Genomic DNA, 19,855 nt, shown 5'->3' with positions numbered 1-19,855 from the left:
TTGTAGTCTATATTTAATTCGTTCTACGATAATTTATTGAGCGTCTGCTGGGTGCTAGTTGATGATGGCGGGAGCCCCGGGGTGTTTCAGCCTGGACAGCCATGGACACCCATGGACCCTCTGTTTGCTTATCCCACTCCGCCACCTATCGGGGCCTGGGGAAAGCTTGATTTGATGAGTGTTACATTGTTCGCCCTAGCGCTTCCCCTCGACAGGAACCCAGCTGAAACAGACGCTCAGAAGCCAGCTCCTTTCAGCGCTTATTGATCGCCTATTATGTGGGTACAAAGGTGAAGGAGGTGCACTCTCACGTGACGATGGAATAGATGTTTTGTTAGAGATACACCCAGGGTGTATCTCTAGGAACACGGAGAAAGCATTGTGGGAGGAAATGCTGCTTGAACTGAATCTTAAGGGTTAACCAGGTGGATAAGAGGTTAGTGTGGAAACGGGAGAGACGCAGACAAGCTCGTGGTGCCGTGACGGGGGCTGGCATATTGGAAGTCCAGCCAGGGGTTCGTTGGCTGGAGAGAGTGTGGAGTGTGGCGGTGGATAGTTGTGCGTGGCCAGACCAGGAAGAGGCTTGCAAGCTAAGGAATTTGGACTTTATTTGAAGGCATTTGGGAGCCTTTGTAGGATTTTCAAGAAGTGTGTTCTGACCAGCTTTACCTTTTAGGAAGGATCAATCTTGACAGTTTATGAAAGATTGAGAATGAAGCCAGTTTGTACAGTGTTAGCAAACGAGCAGACTTTCAGTTACACTTGAGGGATCTAGAGTTTAATTTCACTCCTTTCCCAAATCCTAATCAAATAACAAGGAGATTTTATAAAGGGGTCAAGGAGAAAGAGAGGAGTTAATAGCAAAACTCTAAATAGAAACTGGAAGACAGAAGGGTATGTGGTAACTGATTCAGCAGTGAAGTGGTAACTAAGCCGGTAGTGAAGAAAGCTTAGAAGCAACTTGATTTACCCTGAAGTCAGTGGCATCCCAGTACAACTGGGCTGTAGGTGATATTAGAATTAGGAAGATTATTTGAAGCAGTTAGACACCACCACCGTCCCCTCGGCAGTCACCTCATTTACTCCATAGATCTTAGCAGATTCTCACCCCCAGCTCATCAGATTACTGAGGTCATCGTTGTTGTTGTTGTTGGAGATGGAAAACAGAATCTCTGGCATGGAGGGCACCTGGGCGTGATTGTACTGAGAACAGAGATTAAGTGAAAGTTGATTTTACTGAGTGGTGGTTTCTAGAACTCTGGCAGGCAGGTCAGAGACTGGAAGACTCTTATCTAGGAAATTTGACTCTTCAGAGAAAAGACCAGGGGTTCTTCAACAAAGCAGCTAGCCAGGTCACCCCATAGTGAAATACACAGTTGTTAAGTCCCAGCTGTGTCCGTAGATCTTCTAGTCAACTTCTTAGTACCTCATCCTTAAATATGAGCAGACAGAAGAGAAAGGATTTCTAGATATTTGAAGAAATTTTCTAAGATGAAAGGCAGAGAGCAAAATAAACAGGGAAAGAAAAAATCCACACACACACCCCTTAGATAGTGTAGAGTAAAACTTAAGGGGAAAAAAAAGAACCTATTGATGCTCTTGGGTAAGAGATGCCAAAATAAAGGATTGAACTCAAGGAAACACACTTGAGAAATAAAACCATGAGGGAAGGAATGAGAACTAGGCAAAAGGGTGGGAAGAGAAACTGAGGCACTCTCCCAGCAAGTAAAGCAAAAGAAAGAAGATGGCGTATAAGAAGGAAAAGGTAAGAAAATTAGAGAATCAGCCCAGGGGGGTTAAATTCTGTAAGAAGAGAACAGAGAAAACAAAGGGGAAGAAAGGACTTGCGCTTCCAGAAGAAAAGAGCTCATTCAGTGCCCTGCATCAAGGCACGTCATAAACTGTCAGAACACTAGGCTCAAAGAAAAAGGTCTTGCAGAAGCTTCCAGAGAGAAAACAGACCACATGCTATGGATCAGCAATCAGAAGGGCGCTGGGCCTCCGAACAGGAACACTCCACAGAGAAGACGGTGGAGCAGGGCCTGCAACATTTTAGGGGAAAGTGATCTCCAATCTGGAATTCTCGACTCCAGCTGTGCTAGGGTGAAGGCTGAAAATGCCGTGACTCAACAAAATAGAACTTTTTTTTTTTCTCAGAAAACAGTTCCATGTGCTCCACAAATCACACAGAGACCAAGGCCAGCAGTGCGGCTCTGCCATCCTTTAGGGTCTGATGCTCAGAAGTACAGTGTGCAGGCCAGCAGCATTGGCATCACCTAGATGCTTATTAGAAACGCAGAACCTCATACCTGCATCCCAGTGTTCATAGCAGCGTTATATACAATAGACAAGACATGGAAACAACGTAAATGTCCATTGACAGATGACCAAATAAAGAAACTGTGGTGTGTTTATACAATGGAATACTTCTCAACCATAAAAAGAATAAGATAATGCCATTTGCAGCAACATGGATGGATCTGGAGCTTGTCATTCTAAGTGAAGTAAGCCAGAAAGAGAAAGAAAAATACCATATGCTATCACTCATATGTGGAAAAAAAAAGAAAAATGAAGACACTAACGAACTTACCTACAAAATAGAAACAGACTCACAGTAAACAAACTTATGGTTATGGGGCGAGGGAAAGGAGGTGGAAAGGGGTAAATTGGAAGTTCGAGGTTTGCAAATATTAGCTACTATATATAAAATAGATAAACAACAAGTTTCTTCTGTAGAGTGCGAGGAACTATATTCAATATCTTGTAATAACCTATAATGAAAAAGAATATGAAAAGGAATATATGTGTGTGTATGTGTATGACTGAAACATTATGCTGTGCACCAGAAATGGATACGCTGTAGAGTGACTGTGCTTCAATTAAAAAAAAAAAAAGAAATGCAGAATTTCAGGCCCCACCATAGACCTACTTTACTGTGTTTAAAGATCTCCGGTGATCTGCAAGCCCAGTAAACTTTGAGAAACACTGCTTGGGGGCATTGCTGTCTGCAGTGTCAGAACTGGATTGCTGCCCTCCCTGGGTTGCAGCTGGCAGGAAGGCAGAATGTAGACAGGAGGCACCCCAGTCTCAGAGGTCTGGCCAGGGAGTGGTCCATGTAATTTCTACTCACGTGTTTTTGAAGAAAACTCAGTCACGTGGTCTTCCCCAGCTCTGGGGTTCTGGGAAGTCCAGTCCTGACCCAGGCGGCCCGTTCTTGTTTCAGCACCATAGCAGAAGGGATTTTAGAGGATATCTGGACTCTCACAACAACCAACTATTAATAACAAAGAAAGAATGAGGGCATCTTGATATGTACAAGATCTCAAATTTCTCTTCCCAGTACCTTTCTTAGGAGGTTATTAGAGTTGGACCCAAGTTAGAAGGCTCCTGGAGAGATTTCTTCAAGGAGGTGGAAGAGATAACATCTGTTTTCTTCTGAATGAATCAAGAGGATGTATAGACTTTTGGAGGAGAGTATAGGGCGGAATTAGTGATAAATTTGGAGAATAAGCAAAATTTTAAAATGACAGTTGTTCAGGGAAAACAGTTGTGCAGGAAGAGAAAGATAATCGTAATATACCACGTGATGCAGCCATGGATAACATTTGCAATAAGTGCTGAGCACTCACTTAACCTTGACTGATGGAATTCTCTTGGGAGCGTGGGACGTGGGGACAGGATGGAGAATGTCCCACAGTAGGGGCTGGGGGGCAAAAGGGAGCTCAGGCTTCACCTTCCATGGCGGGAAGACGATGCTTTAAACAAAGATCAAGAAGTAGCAGAAATAAGCTTGTTAGAGACATGGAGGTAAATACCCAAAGAAATATCCGGAGGAGGTGAAGCAGTTGCCTTAAGGAGAAGGAAATTGGAGAGGAAAGGGGTTTACTTTTTATTGTAATAGGCCATGTAGTCCTGCCTGACTCCTTAAAAAATGTGCATCTATAACTTTGAAAATAAAAACACAGAAAGTGGGAGAAGAAATGGAGGCATACTTTACTGTGAAAGAGCCCTGAGCGTGGAGGAATGTTTTCTCTTTTGCTTCTTTCCTTTATCTCTTCTTCCCTCCCTCCCTTCCTCTCTCCTTCCTTTAATGGAAGAGACTTGTGTGGGTTTATTTACCATGGAGGAAGAACCAGCAGAGAGAGGCAGAGGTTGAAGACCCGGGGGCGGTTCGATGAATGAAAGTCTCAGAGGGGGTGGGAGGGGAGCGATCTGAGCACAGGTGGAGGGATTAGCTTGGAACCAGAGGAGGCATCCTAGCCTGGGCCGTGTAGGAGAAACGGTGTCGATGTCAGTGCTTGTCGGTAGGAGGTGGGAATTGAAATCATTCATCCCTCGCAGCCTCATCTCTGGAAAATGGGAGAAGCATCCTGAACGTGAGGAAGGTTTGGAAAATTAGTGGGTAGGATGGGACCAGGAGAAGGAGGCGACCAGGCACTTGGAGAGGGACCAGAGTTTATCGGATATCGAGGGCCCAGCTGAGATGAGGTTAAAGACCATAGGTTTGTAGTGGCCCAGATCCATTCCCAGCGCCTAGCACTGTGTGGGCACCTAGGATGTGTTAAAAAAAAAAAAACTTGTTAAATGAACGAGTGAAGATGGTTATGTGACTTTCCTCTGGCAGTCCTCAGCAGCCCTGTGGGGAAGCTGAGAAGGGCGGGGTGGCGGTTGGGCAGAGCCAAGGGTGGGGTTTGAGAGCCAGTATTGTGATAGGAGGGCTGGTTGAGGGTGCCAAGGAGATACGGGTTGGATATAATGATCTTGAAGTTTAGTCTGGAAAGAAAATGCAGTGTCAAATTATGAGAAAACACAAGGGCTAAGAGCTTTGTGACAAAAAACCAAGAAGCTATTCAAAAAAAGTGATTATAATTGACTACGGTTTAAAAATTTTAATTTAAAGATTATGAATTATTAGAAATACCAGAAGCAAAATACTTTGAAACCAGAAGTGATGGTGGCACAGCGTTGTGCAGGGACTAGATGTCACCAGATTGTACACTTTAAAATGGTTAACTTTGTGTTATGTGAATTTTAAGGGGTAAAAAAAAGCTAGGAACAAATCTAGAAGACAAACTGGGAAAAATATTTTCAAAACATATGACAAAGGGCTAATTCCTTTACTATATAAAGAGTTCTTACAGTCCATTAAGAAAAACATCAAACCCAATTAATTGGCTTCATCCTCACTCATAGTCAAAGAGAAGCAAATTAAAACGTGCGTGATTAAGTCACTTGCGTGATTGGCAGTGATGAAAAAGACACTCACCCTTTTTGAGCCGCCGATTCTGCTTTTAAGAATTTGTCCTTATGCACTTTGCATGTGCAAAAAAGACATATCCTCAAGGATAATTATTGTAATACTGTCTGAATTAGCGAGAGTGGACATCCTTTATGTCCATCGATAGAAAATTGGAAAAAATAAAGGACATCTAGGCAACGGAGAGTGTCTAGCTCTTTAAAAGAATGAGGTAGATCTGTATGTATTGATAAAGGAGTGTTCTCCCAGCTGTGTTAAGGGGAAAAAGCAAGGTGTAGAAGAGCGTTCATAGGATGCTACCATCTGTATTTAAAATAAGCGGGAAGTGTGTTCCTGTGTGTGTGACTGACTGAAGAATGTCTTTGGAGGAAGAGTCAAGCACCTGGTGATAGTGATCGCCGTTAGGAATGAGAAATGGGAGGCTGGAGATCAGGGACAGGAAGGAGCCTTCTGTTCACTCTGTACTGTTTGGATTTTTTTTGAATCATGTGTGTGTTTTACTTTCTTAAAAACATGAAAAGCTGAAAGAAACAAGGCATTGTTTCTCAAAACGTGTGCTAACTCAAAAATATGGATTCGTGGATTTTTCCCGGGATGGGCTGAATGAGAATCGGGGACATAGAGCCTGGACTCTGTCTTTATTGTGTGTCCCAGAGGGTTCTAATTCATCTGAAAAAGTTGGAGATCCACGGGCCAAGAGCTCAGAGGTCAAGGAGCAGGCTCATGGGAGTCAGAGGGAGTCCTCCTCCGCCTGAGGAAGACCAGGGTCTGCAGGGTGGGCGGCTGCCGTGGGGAAGTAAGCAAGGTCATTGGCGTTTTGGCAGCACTGCAAGCCGGTTGGTAAATAATGATGTAACTAGATGTCTTGAGCCCTGTCGTGGATTAAAGGCCTGTGTGAGCTGCCCCATTCCCCTCACCAGCCCCATCTGGAAGTACTTTGTCCCGGGCTGTCTCTGTCCCAGTCCCTCTGAAATACGCTCTGTTCCTTCCTGCCGTCACACGTGGTGTTACTGCTGCCGAGACCCTGGAATTCCTCCTCGTCTTCCAGTTCTCTGCTCAAAGGTCCCTTGCCTCCAGGAAATCTCCCTCCAGCCCCGGCCTAGGTCAGGACTCGCTAGCTCCTGCAGTTCTCCTTTGGGGCACAGGTTTTGTAATGTTTTCATGTTCGTTTTGATCACTGCCATCCCACTAGGATGCCTGGCACATAATAGGGATCTAAGCCAAGATGGCTCATGGCATGAATGAATGAGCCTTAAGAGAAAAAGGAGAAAGGCTGGGCTGCAGAAGTGGGAGTGGGTGGTGGAGGTGAGGAACGCCAGGGGAGTATTGCTGACTCCCTCCAGCCCAGCCTGGGACTTCGGCCAAGCCTCTGGGAGTCCCTGATGAACGTCAGAGGAGCAGCAGCAGGATGTAGCTTCCTGGACTCGTCCACAGCAGTGTGACTCCCTTTGGCTGCCCAGAGCCTTGGCTTCTGTGCTAAAAATGTATGAGGCTCCCCTGAGATGTCTGTCGTGTGGCTTCTGCCTGCTGCTGTGGTCCCGCTGAGCCCCAGGAAGGGACAGCTCGAGCAACCCTGAGGAGCCGTGGGGACAGACGCACTGGGTCACAGCAGGTCACCGTGCAGCCATGAGTGGCAGCCCCGACAGGGGCGGGCCTGCCTGCCCAGCTCCCAAGAGCATCTAGTCTGCAGGGGAGTGAGTTATTATTCCCTCTGTAAATGAACACGTTTACTCTGTGGCTTTACTCAACTGTACCTTTGAGTTTGGACTGACCAAATCAAGTTTCCGTGTTTACCCTGGAATACAGGTTCAGCTCAGCCATTCAGTAAATGTTTATTGACAGACAGCGTGTGGGCCAGGTGCCCTGCAGGTGTAGAGAAGAGACTGGCCCTCACCCACAGCTGCCAGAGCCCTGAAGGAACACACGATGTACTCCCTAAACGCTATGCAGAAAACACACGTGCTCATGCCTATTAAAAGGTTTATTTTCTTCTTTATGCTCAGAAACAAAGAAGTGGCCTTGCCTGCCAAAGGGTCTCATCTTGAAGGAATGGGAGGCAGAGGCAGTGACAGGAAGGGGGTGTTGGTGTGAGGTTGACTGCAGAAATGCTTTCTCCCCCTTCCCTCCTAGCTCTCCTCTAAGGCGTCCCCATCCAAAAAATTTCAGTTTGAACACAGCTTGCCACCCGCTGGGGGGTTGGGGAAGCACAGCTGTAGTCAAAAAATTAATGCCCACGTTCCACAAGAGATGGGTCCAGTGCGTATCTGGTCGGGGGTGGGGGCAGGAGGCAGGGGAGGGGTGGGTTGAGGAAGCTGCTGGCTGGGCGGGGCGGGAAGAGAGGCTGGGATTCCCCCTGTGGCAGTGGGGATCATGGTCCTGCCCGTACCTCTCCCAGCACCACCACTCCCTTCTTCCAGCCCCTTCCTAGCAGAACTGGTCGTCGTAGTCCTCATCCTTCATCCCCTTCAGCCGAAGCCGGGCGAAGTCCTCAAACACGATGTCGTCATCTGTGGCGTAGCTGGGTGGTGGGGAGGAGGGGGTGAGGGGGGCTCCGGACCCTCTTCACTGTCTCCCACGGCCCTCCCAGAGACGGGGCTGTTGAAGCAGCAGCGGGACTGGAGGTATTTGCAAGAAGGGACCAAGGGTGGGAGGCGGGGTGTAATAGGCAGCTCAGCTCACAGGGCTAAGTCATCTCTTCAACCATCCCTCCCTCAAAGAGAGAAAAATAAGGGGTAGTGGGGTAGATCTGAATGTTACAAGAATCTTTGTCCAGAGAGTCAAAGCAGGAAGGCAAGGGACAAGCCTCTTACTTGGTATCAAATTCAATGAGGTTGGTGTCCACAGGGGCATCTGATTCAGGAGCAGCTGAGGGGAGGAGAGTGGGAGGGTGGGTGGGCGCTGAAAGGACCAGCTTTCTTCTCCACTGGCCCTACTGTAGGCCCTTCCTCTGGGGGCTTGGGAGGGTGGCCGGCTCACCTGACTGGGGCCTGGGGAGGGTGATGTGGTCATGGGGCTTGGGGTGCATAAGGACAAAAGGCAGCTCCACGGAGACATCCCTGGGGAGGGAGAGACAACACGAAGAGACAATGAAAAGCCAGAGGAAACCATCGTGCCCCCCACCCTTGGCGCCCCCTCCCCACAGCCACTCACCCGCCTCGAGACACCACCAGCTTCACCTTGACCCTGTAGGACACCAGGATTCCCAGCACCTCCTTGTTCGCACCTTCTTTCACACTGCAGGCAGGGGGCGGAGTTGGACCAGAGCCCTTTGCCCTGCACCCCAGCCTACCCTGGGGGCTCACATCAGGATTTGGAGCAGGACTTTAAACTTGCTGTCATGTAAAGTACCCCAGTGCGTCCTAAAAGCCCAAGTTCTTCTGACCCCATGGCCCTGAACTGTCTTGCTCTCCATTCGTCCTCTGACCTCACTTCCTACCCCTCTCCAGGCTTGCCGTGTGTGGTTGTGCATGCAACGACAGCGGGGGTGGAACCCAGCCCTCCCAGGGGTTCGTGCAGGCTAGCAGGGGCTCGGTGGCCCCTGACGGGGCCCAAGATACCAGGGCCGGCCTGCCTTTTTGTCTTCGTGCTGCTGGTGCCCTCTGCCAGGGGCCCTCCCACCCTGCGTAGCCATGTCGCCTGCTTCCTTTGGGTCCTTACTCAGAACTCACCTCTGGCCACCTTCTTTAAAGTTAACCCCCCACGCCCCCACCCCCATCTCCCTTCTCTGCCTTTTCTCATCAACACTGGTCACCACACTAGCTCTATATTTTGCCATTTCTGATTCTTCTGGCCTCCCTCTCCAAGAATGTATGGGATCCTGTGGGTCTGTTCTGTTTACCGAGAGCGCACCGGTCCCTGGGACAGAGCCTGGCACATTGCTGGCCCAGAATGAGTGTCTGTCTCCTGCACTGCAGGCCCCCCACCCTGACCCCCCTCACATGGTGCTGGAAGCCAGGTTGGTGTCCTCATGCTTGAGCTTCCCATCCAGGGCGAGGCCTCGCTTCTCCCGGTTGTCGCTGAGCAGGGGGGTGATGGTGTACACCTTACAGAACGTGGAGCTGGGTGACACCTGGTCACTGGGAAGTGGGGACAAGAGAACGAGACTCTTGGAGGGGCCAGGCGGGGTGAGGGGGCAGCTTCCCCATCATGAACCCCTTCTCTCTTTGGGCTTGGGGCCCAGGGGGTAGGTTTTGGCTCAACCGACTCAAGAAAATGAGCAGCTCAGACTGGAGGGAATGCCCTTGTAAGTGGAGACAGTTCGGGAAGGATTCTGCCCTGCCTCACATCCCCGCACCCCAGGCCCACCCTTCTCCCCGGAGATGGGGACCCAGGGCTGTTATGGTACTCACTCTTGTTCGATCTGAGCCACAGGACACTTGTACTGGGCCGTGCTGAAGAGGCAGATGTCAGCATACTGTCTCACTGCGGGGCGGGGTGAGGCTGAGCAGCTCTGACACCCACCCCACCCAACTCCAGACTGCCAGGCAGGGCCCCAGGCTCCAGCCCATCACTGCCTCTACCCATCTGATGACACATGCCCTCCCCCTAGCAGTAACCTCCCTCCATCTCGTCCTGAATTTTCTGAGCCCTGTGGGTCTCCTGCCTTGGAGTATGTCCTTGGGCTGAGGGGATGCCTGAGTCCACGTTGGCAGCAACTCCCTCCCCTAAGAGCCCTTTCCAACCCCCACCTCCTACCAGAGACTTTGATCTTCTTGACGGTCTTGGTGGAGTTGTTGGTGACGTGGACGTTGACATTGAGGGGCTCCCCATGGTAATACAGCTTTTGAAGGGAGGGAGGTGTAGTTAATTGGGTCTGTTTCCACTGACCCCATTATGAGCATGCTCCCCCCCATCACTGGGCTTCCCCCCTCTAACCCCGAGCCCACACCCAGCTAAAGCGGCCTCCATGAAGAAAACCACCATCCTGATGTGTGGCTTCCCCCTCCCACCATGGTCTGGCCTGCACTGCAGCACCTGCGTCACCTCCCCACCTCCTTGTCCAGGGACGCCTCAAGGTGCAGGGACCGGTCAGACATGAGGAAGTGGCGTGTGGTTTCAGCTGAAGGCTGGGGGCCGGGCTTCTCGGGGGCAAACTGCACCTTTCGGATCACCAGCCGCACAGAGTTCCTGGGGGCGGGGATGAGGGGTGGGAGGGGTTGGTCCTCAGACACCCAGATGTCCTGGTAGCTGGGAGGGAATGGTCAAGCCCAGTGGGAGGTTGGTTCCTTTACCTTTTGTGGCTTTTCTCTTCGAGGGATTTGGCACAGAAGGCTCGAATCTCGAAGTCTACCCCGCAGGCCTTGGGAGGGGGAGGAAAAGTCACATCTTACACAAGGCGCCCCCCCCCCCCCCGCAACCCGCCGCTCCCTTCCTGCCCGCTGCCCTCATCTAGGGCAGGGACTCTTGCCCCATCCTGGGCTGAGGAGCACAGGGCCTGGGGGTTCCTCCTCCCTGAGGCCTAGGGCCCGGCAGCGTCACATGAGCAGTGGCCAGCTGAGACGCCCCCCCCCCACTACCCTGGGGACTTTTCCCTACCCTTAGTCCCACCTTGACTTCACCTCAACAGCCCACCCCACTCTTGGGGGGGGGGCCCAGGCTCCTGCTGGACCCTGTCCCTCCTGTACCTTCCCTGTGTCCTCTGGGCCCGGCTGCAGGGTGACGGAGCAGGGCAGGTTCTGGGGTATCTGTGGCAGAGGGAAGGAGAGGCTTCAGTTCTTCCAGAAAGTCCCCCAGATCTTCCTCCCAGTCTCAACTTTAAAGGCTGGAGAAGGACTTTGGGGGAGGCAGGGTGACCCTGAAGGGAGGGGGGTCTGGGTTCCCTCCTCACTGTTTCTTCCAGATCTGCCTGTACTGGGCGCCTCACCCCCCCAGCAGCCCCAGGCCCCTTGCTCTGCAGCAGGTGGGGGTGTCCTTACGGTGAAGAAAAAGGGGTAGGCGTGCTGGCCTAGCTTCCTCAGCAGCCGGTCCTGCAGGCGGGTGGGGGGCCGGGGCGGGTTGGGCACCGGGGGGAAGGCCTGGTAGGTGGCGATGAACAAGTCTTTGCGGAAGGACAAGCCCAGCACGTCCAGGTCTTCACGGCCATAGCGGAAGGCACAGGTGAGGGTCACGAACACTGGTGAGGGAGGGCAAGGTGGGGCGGTCAGGAGTGCCCCCTTCCCTGACCCCCAGGTCCTAGGGTCCTAGCAGCAGCTGCGCCTCCCTCAGCAGCACAAGACCTGCCTGAATCCCACTCCTGGCTTCTGCCTCAGCCCTCTATCTCTCTGGGGTCCCCCTCAGGGTCAGCTCGTTTCATCTCCCCACCTCCCTCCCTCCCCTTGGGCCCCTGGACTCCGGTCTAGTACCTTTGCGGTCCTTCAAGTAGTCAGGGTCCACGAGCACCACGCCATCTGGGAAGGGGACACGTGAACTCAGTTCCCATTAGGGCCTCTCCTCCACTCCTGTGCCCAGGAACTTCTGCCCATCTTGGGGGACATGATGCCACTTTCTGGGCACACTTACCTACGGGATCCACTTTATCCAGGTGATCTACAAAGTCTCGCTTGCCCAGGTACACAGTGAGCTGAGGATGTAGAAGGGATCACAGGGAAGACTGGGTGGTAGGAGGGTGGCAGGGCATCAGAGCCCTCCAAAGTGGCTGCCCTGCCCTGGTTTTCCCAGCCTGGGGTATCTGGAAGGAGTTTCTCCTGCTTTCCTCCCAGTAGGGTTTGAGTGTGTGGTGGGGGGGTGTTTCCCAGGCTACCCAACCTTGAGGCTTTTTAACTGCCCCCTAATACCTATTCACACTTCTGCTCACCAGTGTGTGTGTGTGTGTGTCTAGGAGGACCTCACCCTGGGCAGCCAGTAGAGAGATTCACCTGTGACCCCAAGGATCTCGGATAAAGAGGCCATATCCTGGGGGCCTGTGAAGTCTTCTGGCCCCAGGCACATGGGTTGGCTCCTAAGAGGGCTCCAAGCATGGGCTTCGGGCCCCTCCCCCCTGGTCTTGCTTAGGGACCCAAGCCTGTCCCCACCCAGCCCTGTGGCTGGCTCAGGCTTTTGCGGCATGGGGCTTCAGGAGGGAAGGAAGTCAGCTCTTAGCTGTCACAGGAAGTGGGGAGCCCGGGGTTGGGGATCGACTAGGGGCAGGCTGAGCCTGGTGAGGGCCCAGGGAGGGTTGGGAGGAGGAGCACTGTGGGAGACTCACCTTGCAGTTAGGACTCGACTTCTTGAAGACCCTAACAAAACAGAAAGGGAAACCCCACTGCCTCCCTCAGACTCAGCAGGGACCCTGGTGCCAGGACCTTGTCCCTTCCCAGCCTGAGAAGCAGAGCTCACCCGAGATTCTTGCCTGGAGGCTTCAGGCCTTTACCCAGCCCTATCCCATCCTGCTCCTGCCCAGAAGGAAAGGTAACCCCAGGTCCTTAATAATTCGCAGCATGGCAGGCCCTCAAAGCTGGTTGCCATGGCAACCCCCTTGCTCCACCCTCAGTCTTCCCCTCCTTCCATGGTAGTGGCCACTGGTTGCCACAGGAACCACTTAGCCTCTTCCCAGAGGACCTCCCCCAGGGGGACCTGAATGAGGAGGTTGCAGTAGTGTCTGTGTAAGACCTAACCCTCTTCCATCTCTTCTCCACCTCCAACAAGAGCTGGAGTACTTGGAAGAGCAATGGCCCCGGGCTTCGCCTCTAAAATGGTTTCTATTATGGGCACTACCTAAGTGCGACCCTACTCTCCATTAACCTCCAACTGTCCCCATCTCTGATCTCAGCAGCTTAAAAGCTTATTTGTCTTTCAAGGCCCAGCTCAGATATCACCTCTTTTAGAAAGCAGATCCAGCCCAGACTCCCAGTCACTCTTGTTTTTGGGATTCCTGTCACACCTTGTTTGTGCTTTCCCTGGGGTGGGATAGCCTGCAAGGGCAGCTGTATGTATCATCTGTCTCACTAGATAGACTGAGTATCAGAGGCCTTACTGACGTAGGCATTCCCCAGCACTACGCCAGCTGTAAGATGATGACGATGCTGGCTAACATTTATTGGATGAATGGTCCATGCCCAGCACTGTTGCAAGCATTTCATGTGTGTTATCTCATTTAGTACTCTTAGCAACCCACTGATGGAGGTCCTAATAATAATATTCCTGTTTTACAGACAAGGAAACTTTCCAGTGGCTCGGCACAAGTCCAGTGGGGATCCCCCTCCTAGCATCCAGCCTGGCTATAGCACAGGTGAGGTCAAGTATTTTGTCTAAGGTCACAGAGAGTGGACATGGTGGAATTGCTTACAGACAGAGGCAGTCTGGCTCCGAGTCCATGCTCTTCATCACTAAACTACTATACTCTCCTGCCTCTGCAATTGGCCTTATGTTTGTTGGAGTGAAGGGGATCCGCTTTCCAGTCGCTGAAACAATCTAAGCCTGGACTCCACCCATTGCTGGGAGGGTAAGGAAGTGTCTGGCAACCCTGATGCCCTGGCCACTTGTGGGCCTGTTCTTTGCTGGACCACCTTATTCCTCCCAATCCACTTTGCCTCAGCAGTGGTGCTGGGAAGTGTCCCCAGGTAGTAGAAATTGAAAGCCCACCAACTGGCCCAACCCTCCTCCAATTCTACCCCTTAGTTTCCACTACGTCAACTTCACATGGCCCTTCCAGAGGGCCAAGCTATCCAAAGACTGTAAGGCAAAGGGTGTGGAGGCCCCCAAGTATCCCCATCCAATAAAGGAGAGCAGATACTGGTATGGGGCAGCTGGGATAAGCCCCCCGTCTCTTGTCCCAGCTCAGGGGCTGATTGCTATGGCACTGTCCAGCTTTCCCTCCCCTTGGCTTCTGGTTTTCCTCCTTGTCCCAGTGCTTCTTCCAATTAGGCGTCCTGGCAGAAGGCTGGAACAGCCACAATCCATTGGACAACTGGGAGTGTGGCTTTAGGGTAATTGCTTTGAAGCAGCTGCAGGGCACCTGTCCTTTGGATCTTAACCCAGCCAACCTCCTGCTGGTTAGGCAAGAGCAGCAGGTGTATACTGAGGTTGGCCAAGGAGGAGGAGTGTTGGGGTGACCGCAGAAGAGCCCAGCGTGGGGGACAGCAAAAGCAGATACCCCCCTCACACTTCCTGCTATTCTCTCCATTTCCTGTGGCCCAAAATTTGATGGGGGTGGGAGGAATTGTGCCAAGTCAGCAGTACCCCTTTGGTATATCCATCCCCCTCCCTGAACCACATAACGGAAATCTAGGGCCTCCTTCAAATCAGCAACTTCCCCTTTCTCTGTGTTTAACCCCTAATCCAGGACACTAATCCTCCCTCTGATCACCTCTCCAATATCACCGACTTGGCACTTAGAAACCTATGTTCTCCTACTCTATGGGTAGGGAGTAGTGGGGCTGATATGATAATGTTTTGCAGAACAAGTGACAGCTCAGAACAAGGCCCCCATTCCTGATCCCATAGCCCCAGTCTTTTTCCTCTTTTGCTCCTGCTCCCCACGGACTCAGGCATTCACCCCCTTCCCCCTTAGGGGTGTTGGGTCACAACAGGAAGTGGATTTTGCTAGAGACCAAAAAAGAGAACTCGGGGTGTCAGTGGAAGGAAGGAGCCTCGATTTCAGAGAAAACATCCGGGGAGTGGATGGTGCGCCCAGGGCGGATACTGCCTCCCCTCACTCCCTGGAAGAGGGGTAAGGCCCAGAATCGGGGAGGGTAGCCACGCATTCTGCTACCCCAAGATGAAGCTGTTGCTCCTAGCAACCCAGGGGAAGGCAGAAGTTTCGAAGCGGAGCCACCTGGCCCTTGGGACAGGTTGGGGCAGCCCAACTGCCTGTAGGGTATTGAACAGGAGGCTTTCCAGTGGCTCGGCACAAGTCCAGTGGGGATCCCCCTCCTAGCATCCAGCCTGGCCATAGCCGACCCCTCGGGGCCGGCCACCTGCTCCTCCTTCCTCCGCCCCTGCATCGCAGCCTGCACCAAAGAACCCAGTCGTCCGGTCCCCACATGCCTGGGAGAACCCATAGGCAGGTTTCCTGATTCTCTTCAGCCCTCGCGTTCTGCAGGGGCCGTAGCATGCGTTCCCTTCATTATCTCGGAGGACCCAGGCGTGCGGCCCCGGATGGCTGCCCCCTAGGGACCCAGGTGTCTGGCCCCCGGCTTCTCTCCCCGGTGTCCTTGTCTGGGGACTGTCCCGGCACCCGCCCGGAGCCGCCGCCCACGTCCCGCCGCGTGGCCCCACCTCCCTTACCTGGTCCCGGGTTTCTCCCCCATGGTGCGCGCGCCCGCCACCCGCCTGGTTCGCGGCTGGCTCGCAGCCTCCTAGCCCGCTGCTAGGTCCCTGCTCCTCCCCGCGCCACTGCGCACGCGCGCCCCTGTTCTTTCTCCACTCCCCCCTCCCCTCCTGCCCCCACCTCGGATCCTGGGGAACCGAGGCCAGATGCGTCAGCCCGGATCGCGCGCGCCGCGGCGCTGCCCGCCCTCTCCTCACAGTCACGCGCGCTGATTGGCTCAGCCCGCCCCCCTCCCGAGGGACCCCTCCCCAGCGCGCGCAGTCCCTACACCCTGCTCTTCCCGCCCATCTCCCCGCCCCACCGAGCTCACCTAGGAACTGATTGGACGTCCTCAAACCAAGGCGCCCGCCCTCCAGAAGGTTAGGGCCTTCTGATTGGTTCCCTGTGTCCAGGACACTGCAGGGGTCCCCTCCCTTTTGTTTGCTTTCTCGGTGGAGGGGGAGGCGACGGGGGCGGTAGGAGGCAGTGAATGAGCTCAAGCAGTCTAGGAAGGAAGATGAGGGGATGCACACTTGTGTGAGCGGTTCCAGTTGCGAGATGCTCGCTTATTGCGCGCCGCTCACCGGCTCACCCCAGAGGTTGCAGCCTTCTTTGGTTCGCTCTCCGGATTTATTGTGATGTGTCAGCTCCCCCTGGTGTCTGTCTTTGTTCTTCGCAGGGTTGCTTTTCCTAATTTCTCTTACTACCCTTCTCCATCCATTCATCGCAGCTAACATCCATTCATCCGTTATCCATCCTCCCATCCATCCATGCTTATTTTGTGCTAATCACTATGCTAGTACATGAGGACACAGACATACATTAATATGGTCCCTGGCTTCCTAGGATAGTTGAGGAGACACATAAACAGGTTATTATGATCCCAGGATTGCGGTAATAGAGGTAGGACTCAGAAGACAAAGCAACTCCCAGCGCTTGACTGGGGGAGGGATGGAGGGAGTGAACGCTGTCCAGAGGAGGGGACATTTGAGGACAGTCTTTCTGTCCTCGTGGCATGATGAGATTTCTCCTTTAGGAAGATAATTTTGGGCCAAGTGGAGGGTGGAGGGAGTGGGGCCAGACTGTTGTAGACTAAAACTAGACACGAAGGGATGACGAACCATAGAGTGGAAGGGAGAAGGGGGTGCCAGGCTGAAGAGTCATTTCTAGGGCAAAAGTTGATTGGACTTGGGGAGGATGACGAATGACATTTCTGGACTTGAGGAGATAAAATATTTCCCTTCTTTCATCTCTTTTCCCATACTCCCCCATCTTCCCCAGATAAACTAACTTCACTCTTCTCCCTCCACTCTTCCATGCAATAAAAAGTAATGTGCACAGCAAGACAGTTTCTGAGATCATCTTTAAGGTTCAAACACAGGCCTTACTCACCCGCTGCCACCTCCCCACCCCCAGTTCTATCACCATCTTCTAAGCTCATTCTCACCCCTTTCAAGCTATAGCTCATATATTTCTTTTAGACTCATGAATCACTCTTATCAAGGGGTCATGACCAGAAGGTAATGAGATCTACATTGCTACATATGTAGAATGATTTTGGAACTGACGGGTAGTGATCTGCCTGGCATGAAAGCTACTGTATTAAAAAATACTAACATAAAGACAACTATAGAAAGATATTAAAGAAGACCAGAAAGAATGAAAGAGATACACCATATCCTAGGTGGGAAAAACTATCATTACAAAGATGTCATTTCTCCTCATAGTGTCTATAAATTTAACACCATATCAGAATAACAATGGGACTTTTTTTGGGGCGAAACCAAATTCTAAACAAAATTAGGAAAACCAACTTTCAAGTAAAGCCAGGAAAATTCTGAAAAAATAGGAGTAAAGGAGGCAGTTGTCTTACCAGATAATTTATTATGTTACAATCATTAAAATAGTGTTGTTGGTGTGGTAATATGAAATATGGCAATGAAACAGAATAGAGAGCCCAGATACCCACGTGGTATTTCAAGTCAATGGGGAAATAAAGGCAGATTCACTAAATAGGGCGGGGACAATTGGCTATCCACTTGGAAAAAATTATATCTCCCACATGTAAACAATAAATTCTAACTGGGTTAAAGATCTAAATGCACAGAACCAAACTATGGAAGTATTAGGACGAAGAAATACTTTTATATTAGAACCATTTTATAATCTCAGAGGTTAGGGAAAGCCTCCCAAGATAAATTCCAGGGCTGTAAGTGGTAACAGCTGAACACTGTATGTACAGTATCTACCAGGTGCCAAACATTGTTCCAAGCGTTTTACAAATATCAACTCATTTAATCCTCACAATCCTACGAATTAAGGTTCTATGATATCCCCACTTCCTAGATAAAGAAATGGAGACACAGTTAAGTAACTTGCAGACTCACACAATCAGCAAGAGGCAAAGCTGGTGTTTGAATCCAGCAGTCTAGCTCTAGAGTCTGTGCACTTAATCATAACACCTTACTTCAAAAAGACCGAGATTAAAAAAATAGCAAATAAAAAGGCAAACTGGTAAAAAAAAAAAACAAAACCCTTGCAACCTTGCAATACATATAGCCATCAAGAATAAATTCCCCCCCAAAAAAGAAAAAAAAAGAAAAAATTCCCTCATCTACAAAGAGTTCCTAGAAATTAATAAGATAAACAACCCAATAGAAATTAGGTAAAAGGTATAAAAAGGTAATTAATAAAGAAGAAACTACTAAACATATGAGAAGTTATTTCATTTTACTAATGATCAGGGAAAATGAATTAAAAGAAGGAGATATTCCTTTTTATCATTTGGTTGACAAAATTAAAAAATAAACCTATTATTGGGATGATGTATAAACAATAAAGCACTATTCTACATAGTTGGCAGGGGTATTAATTGATACAATCTTTCTAGAGGGCATTTTGCTTAGTTCTTGTCAAAATTAAAAATAATCATCTTCTTTCATCCAACACCAATTCATTTAGTCACTCAATAAATATTTATTGAGCATCTTTTATGTGCACTGTTCTACGTAATGAGAATACAGTAATGAAGTTGATAAGACCCCTCTCATGGAGTTTGTTTTTTTTTAATGGAAGAGATAGTCAGTAAATAAGGAAGATAATAAGTAAATTTTGGATAGTGCTATGAGTAGTAAAAAAGAAAAATTAAACAGGGTAATGTGATAGAGGGTGATAGGGGTGGGAGTGGGAACTTCTTAAAAAGGAGCCCTTTCTAAGGATGGCCAGATGGTGTCAGTTATACAGAATTCAAGGAAAGTTTCTCCAGGCAGCAGCAGTAGCGTGGGAAAAGGCTCTGAGGCTTGCTGGAGGATAGCAAGTGGGCTAGTTTGGCTCAAGGATAGGGAAAGAGAGGGAGAATGACTCCTGTGGTATGTGTTGAAGTCAGAGAGGTGAGTAGGGGTCTGATCGTGTAGGTTCTAGTTGGCCATGGGTGAAAAGATGGTATTGCATTCACATCATAATTGGAAGCCACTGAAGGGCCTTAAGGAAGGAGTGACAAGAACTGATTTACCTTTGAAAAGACCACTCTGGTTGCTGTGTGGAGAAGAGACTACAGAGGGCCAAACAGGGAGCAAAGAGAGCAATGAAGAGGCCACTGTAGGAGGCTAGGATAAGAGGCCAGTGAAAGAGAATGGTGACTTGGCCCAGAGTGGCACTGCAGATGGAGAAAGAGAGAACAACGAACCCTCTTGGGTTAGTGTATTTTGGAGGCAGAATGCCAGGATTTGAAGGATTAGATAGAGTGCAGTAAAAGAGGAAAAAAATGATCCTTGGATTTGAATCTTGGATTTGAACTTGATTATATTCAAATTATTAAGATTATCTCTGTGCACAAAAAGTGCACAAAGGTTCACTAAAGTGTTTGTATTAGTGAAAAACTGGAGCAGTTTGAAGTATTCGGCAATAGAATTGTGAACTCACGGTGCACGCAATTCATTGTACCATGCCGCTTAAAAAATGGCTTAAAGTTGCCCACAATATAGTGAAAAAAGCCAACTGCAGGCTCCGCTCTTGTAAAATAAACTGTGTGTTTACGCATAGACTAATACTGGAAAGTATACATATTATTCGGGGAACAACTTAAGGGGAGAGGTTCTCTTTTTACTTTATGCCCTCTTTTGAATTTGTTTTTGCAAGGCGCGTGTATTGTATTATTTCTGTAGTTGTAAACGCAGTTTAAAAACGTCGGTGAGTTCAAACAAGGCCAGTCCCTTAGGTATCAGTGAAGCCTTGAGTGAAAGTGTCCTGAAACTCCGTTACATTAAAGGCTAGCTTTCAGACTTCGGCGCCTTTTGTCCGGACCACGTGTTCTTTAAGCGTCACCGGCCCACCCCGGGCCTGCTCCCGCCCCCGCCCCACCCCCGCCCACCTGG

At 50.4% G+C, this 19,855-nt stretch overlaps 1 protein-coding gene across 2 annotated transcripts; it reads right to left on the bottom strand.

Moving 5' to 3' along the window:
• Positions 1–7,223: 7,223 nt before the first annotated feature.
• ARRB2 (arrestin beta 2) lies at positions 7,224–16,291 on the bottom strand. 2 transcript variants are annotated; one of them, XM_072940499.1, is made up of 16 exons: positions 16,075–16,291; positions 15,814–15,987; positions 12,441–12,471; positions 11,756–11,816; positions 11,599–11,643; positions 11,173–11,369; positions 10,882–10,941; positions 10,489–10,556; positions 10,249–10,384; positions 9,953–10,037; positions 9,607–9,679; positions 9,196–9,333; positions 8,408–8,491; positions 8,234–8,313; positions 8,068–8,122; positions 7,224–7,775 (listed from the first exon to the last, which is right to left on the bottom strand). In XM_072940499.1, exons 9-16 carry the CDS (start codon positions 10,291–10,293, stop codon positions 7,682–7,684), a joined length of 654 nt encoding a protein of 217 aa, XP_072796600.1. In that variant the 5' UTR covers positions 10,294–10,384; positions 10,489–10,556; positions 10,882–10,941; positions 11,173–11,369; positions 11,599–11,643; positions 11,756–11,816; positions 12,441–12,471; positions 15,814–15,987; positions 16,075–16,291; the 3' UTR covers positions 7,224–7,681. The 2 variants fall into 2 exon arrangements, with proteins under 2 accessions (XP_072796600.1, XP_006217624.1); XM_006217562.3 differs by lacking the exons at positions 15,814–15,987; positions 16,075–16,291 and adding an exon at positions 15,461–15,596.
• Between the last annotated feature and the right edge of the window lie 3,564 nt (positions 16,292–19,855).

The sequence above is a fragment of the Vicugna pacos genome, chromosome 16 (assembly GCF_048564905.1).
Source record: "Vicugna pacos chromosome 16, VicPac4, whole genome shotgun sequence".
Taxonomy (NCBI): domain Eukaryota; kingdom Metazoa; phylum Chordata; class Mammalia; order Artiodactyla; family Camelidae; genus Vicugna; species Vicugna pacos.
Note: the sequence above shows the minus strand (reverse complement) of the source record. Positions and strands in the feature narration are given on the sequence as shown.

Bases quoted from the DNA above. Each gene is read 5' to 3' on its own strand.
- ARRB2 (XM_006217562.3), bottom strand. From the start codon at position 15,483: ATGGGGGAGAAACCCGGGACCAG. The intron at 11,817-12,440 runs GTGAGTCTCCCA...CTACATCCTCAG, and splicing joins AGTCGAGTCCTAACTGCAAG to CTCACTGTGTACCTGGGCAA. The intron at 8,314-8,407 runs GTGAGTGGCTGT...CTCCCTCCCCAG, and splicing joins CTGGTGGTGTCTCGAGGCGG to GGATGTCTCCGTGGAGCTGC.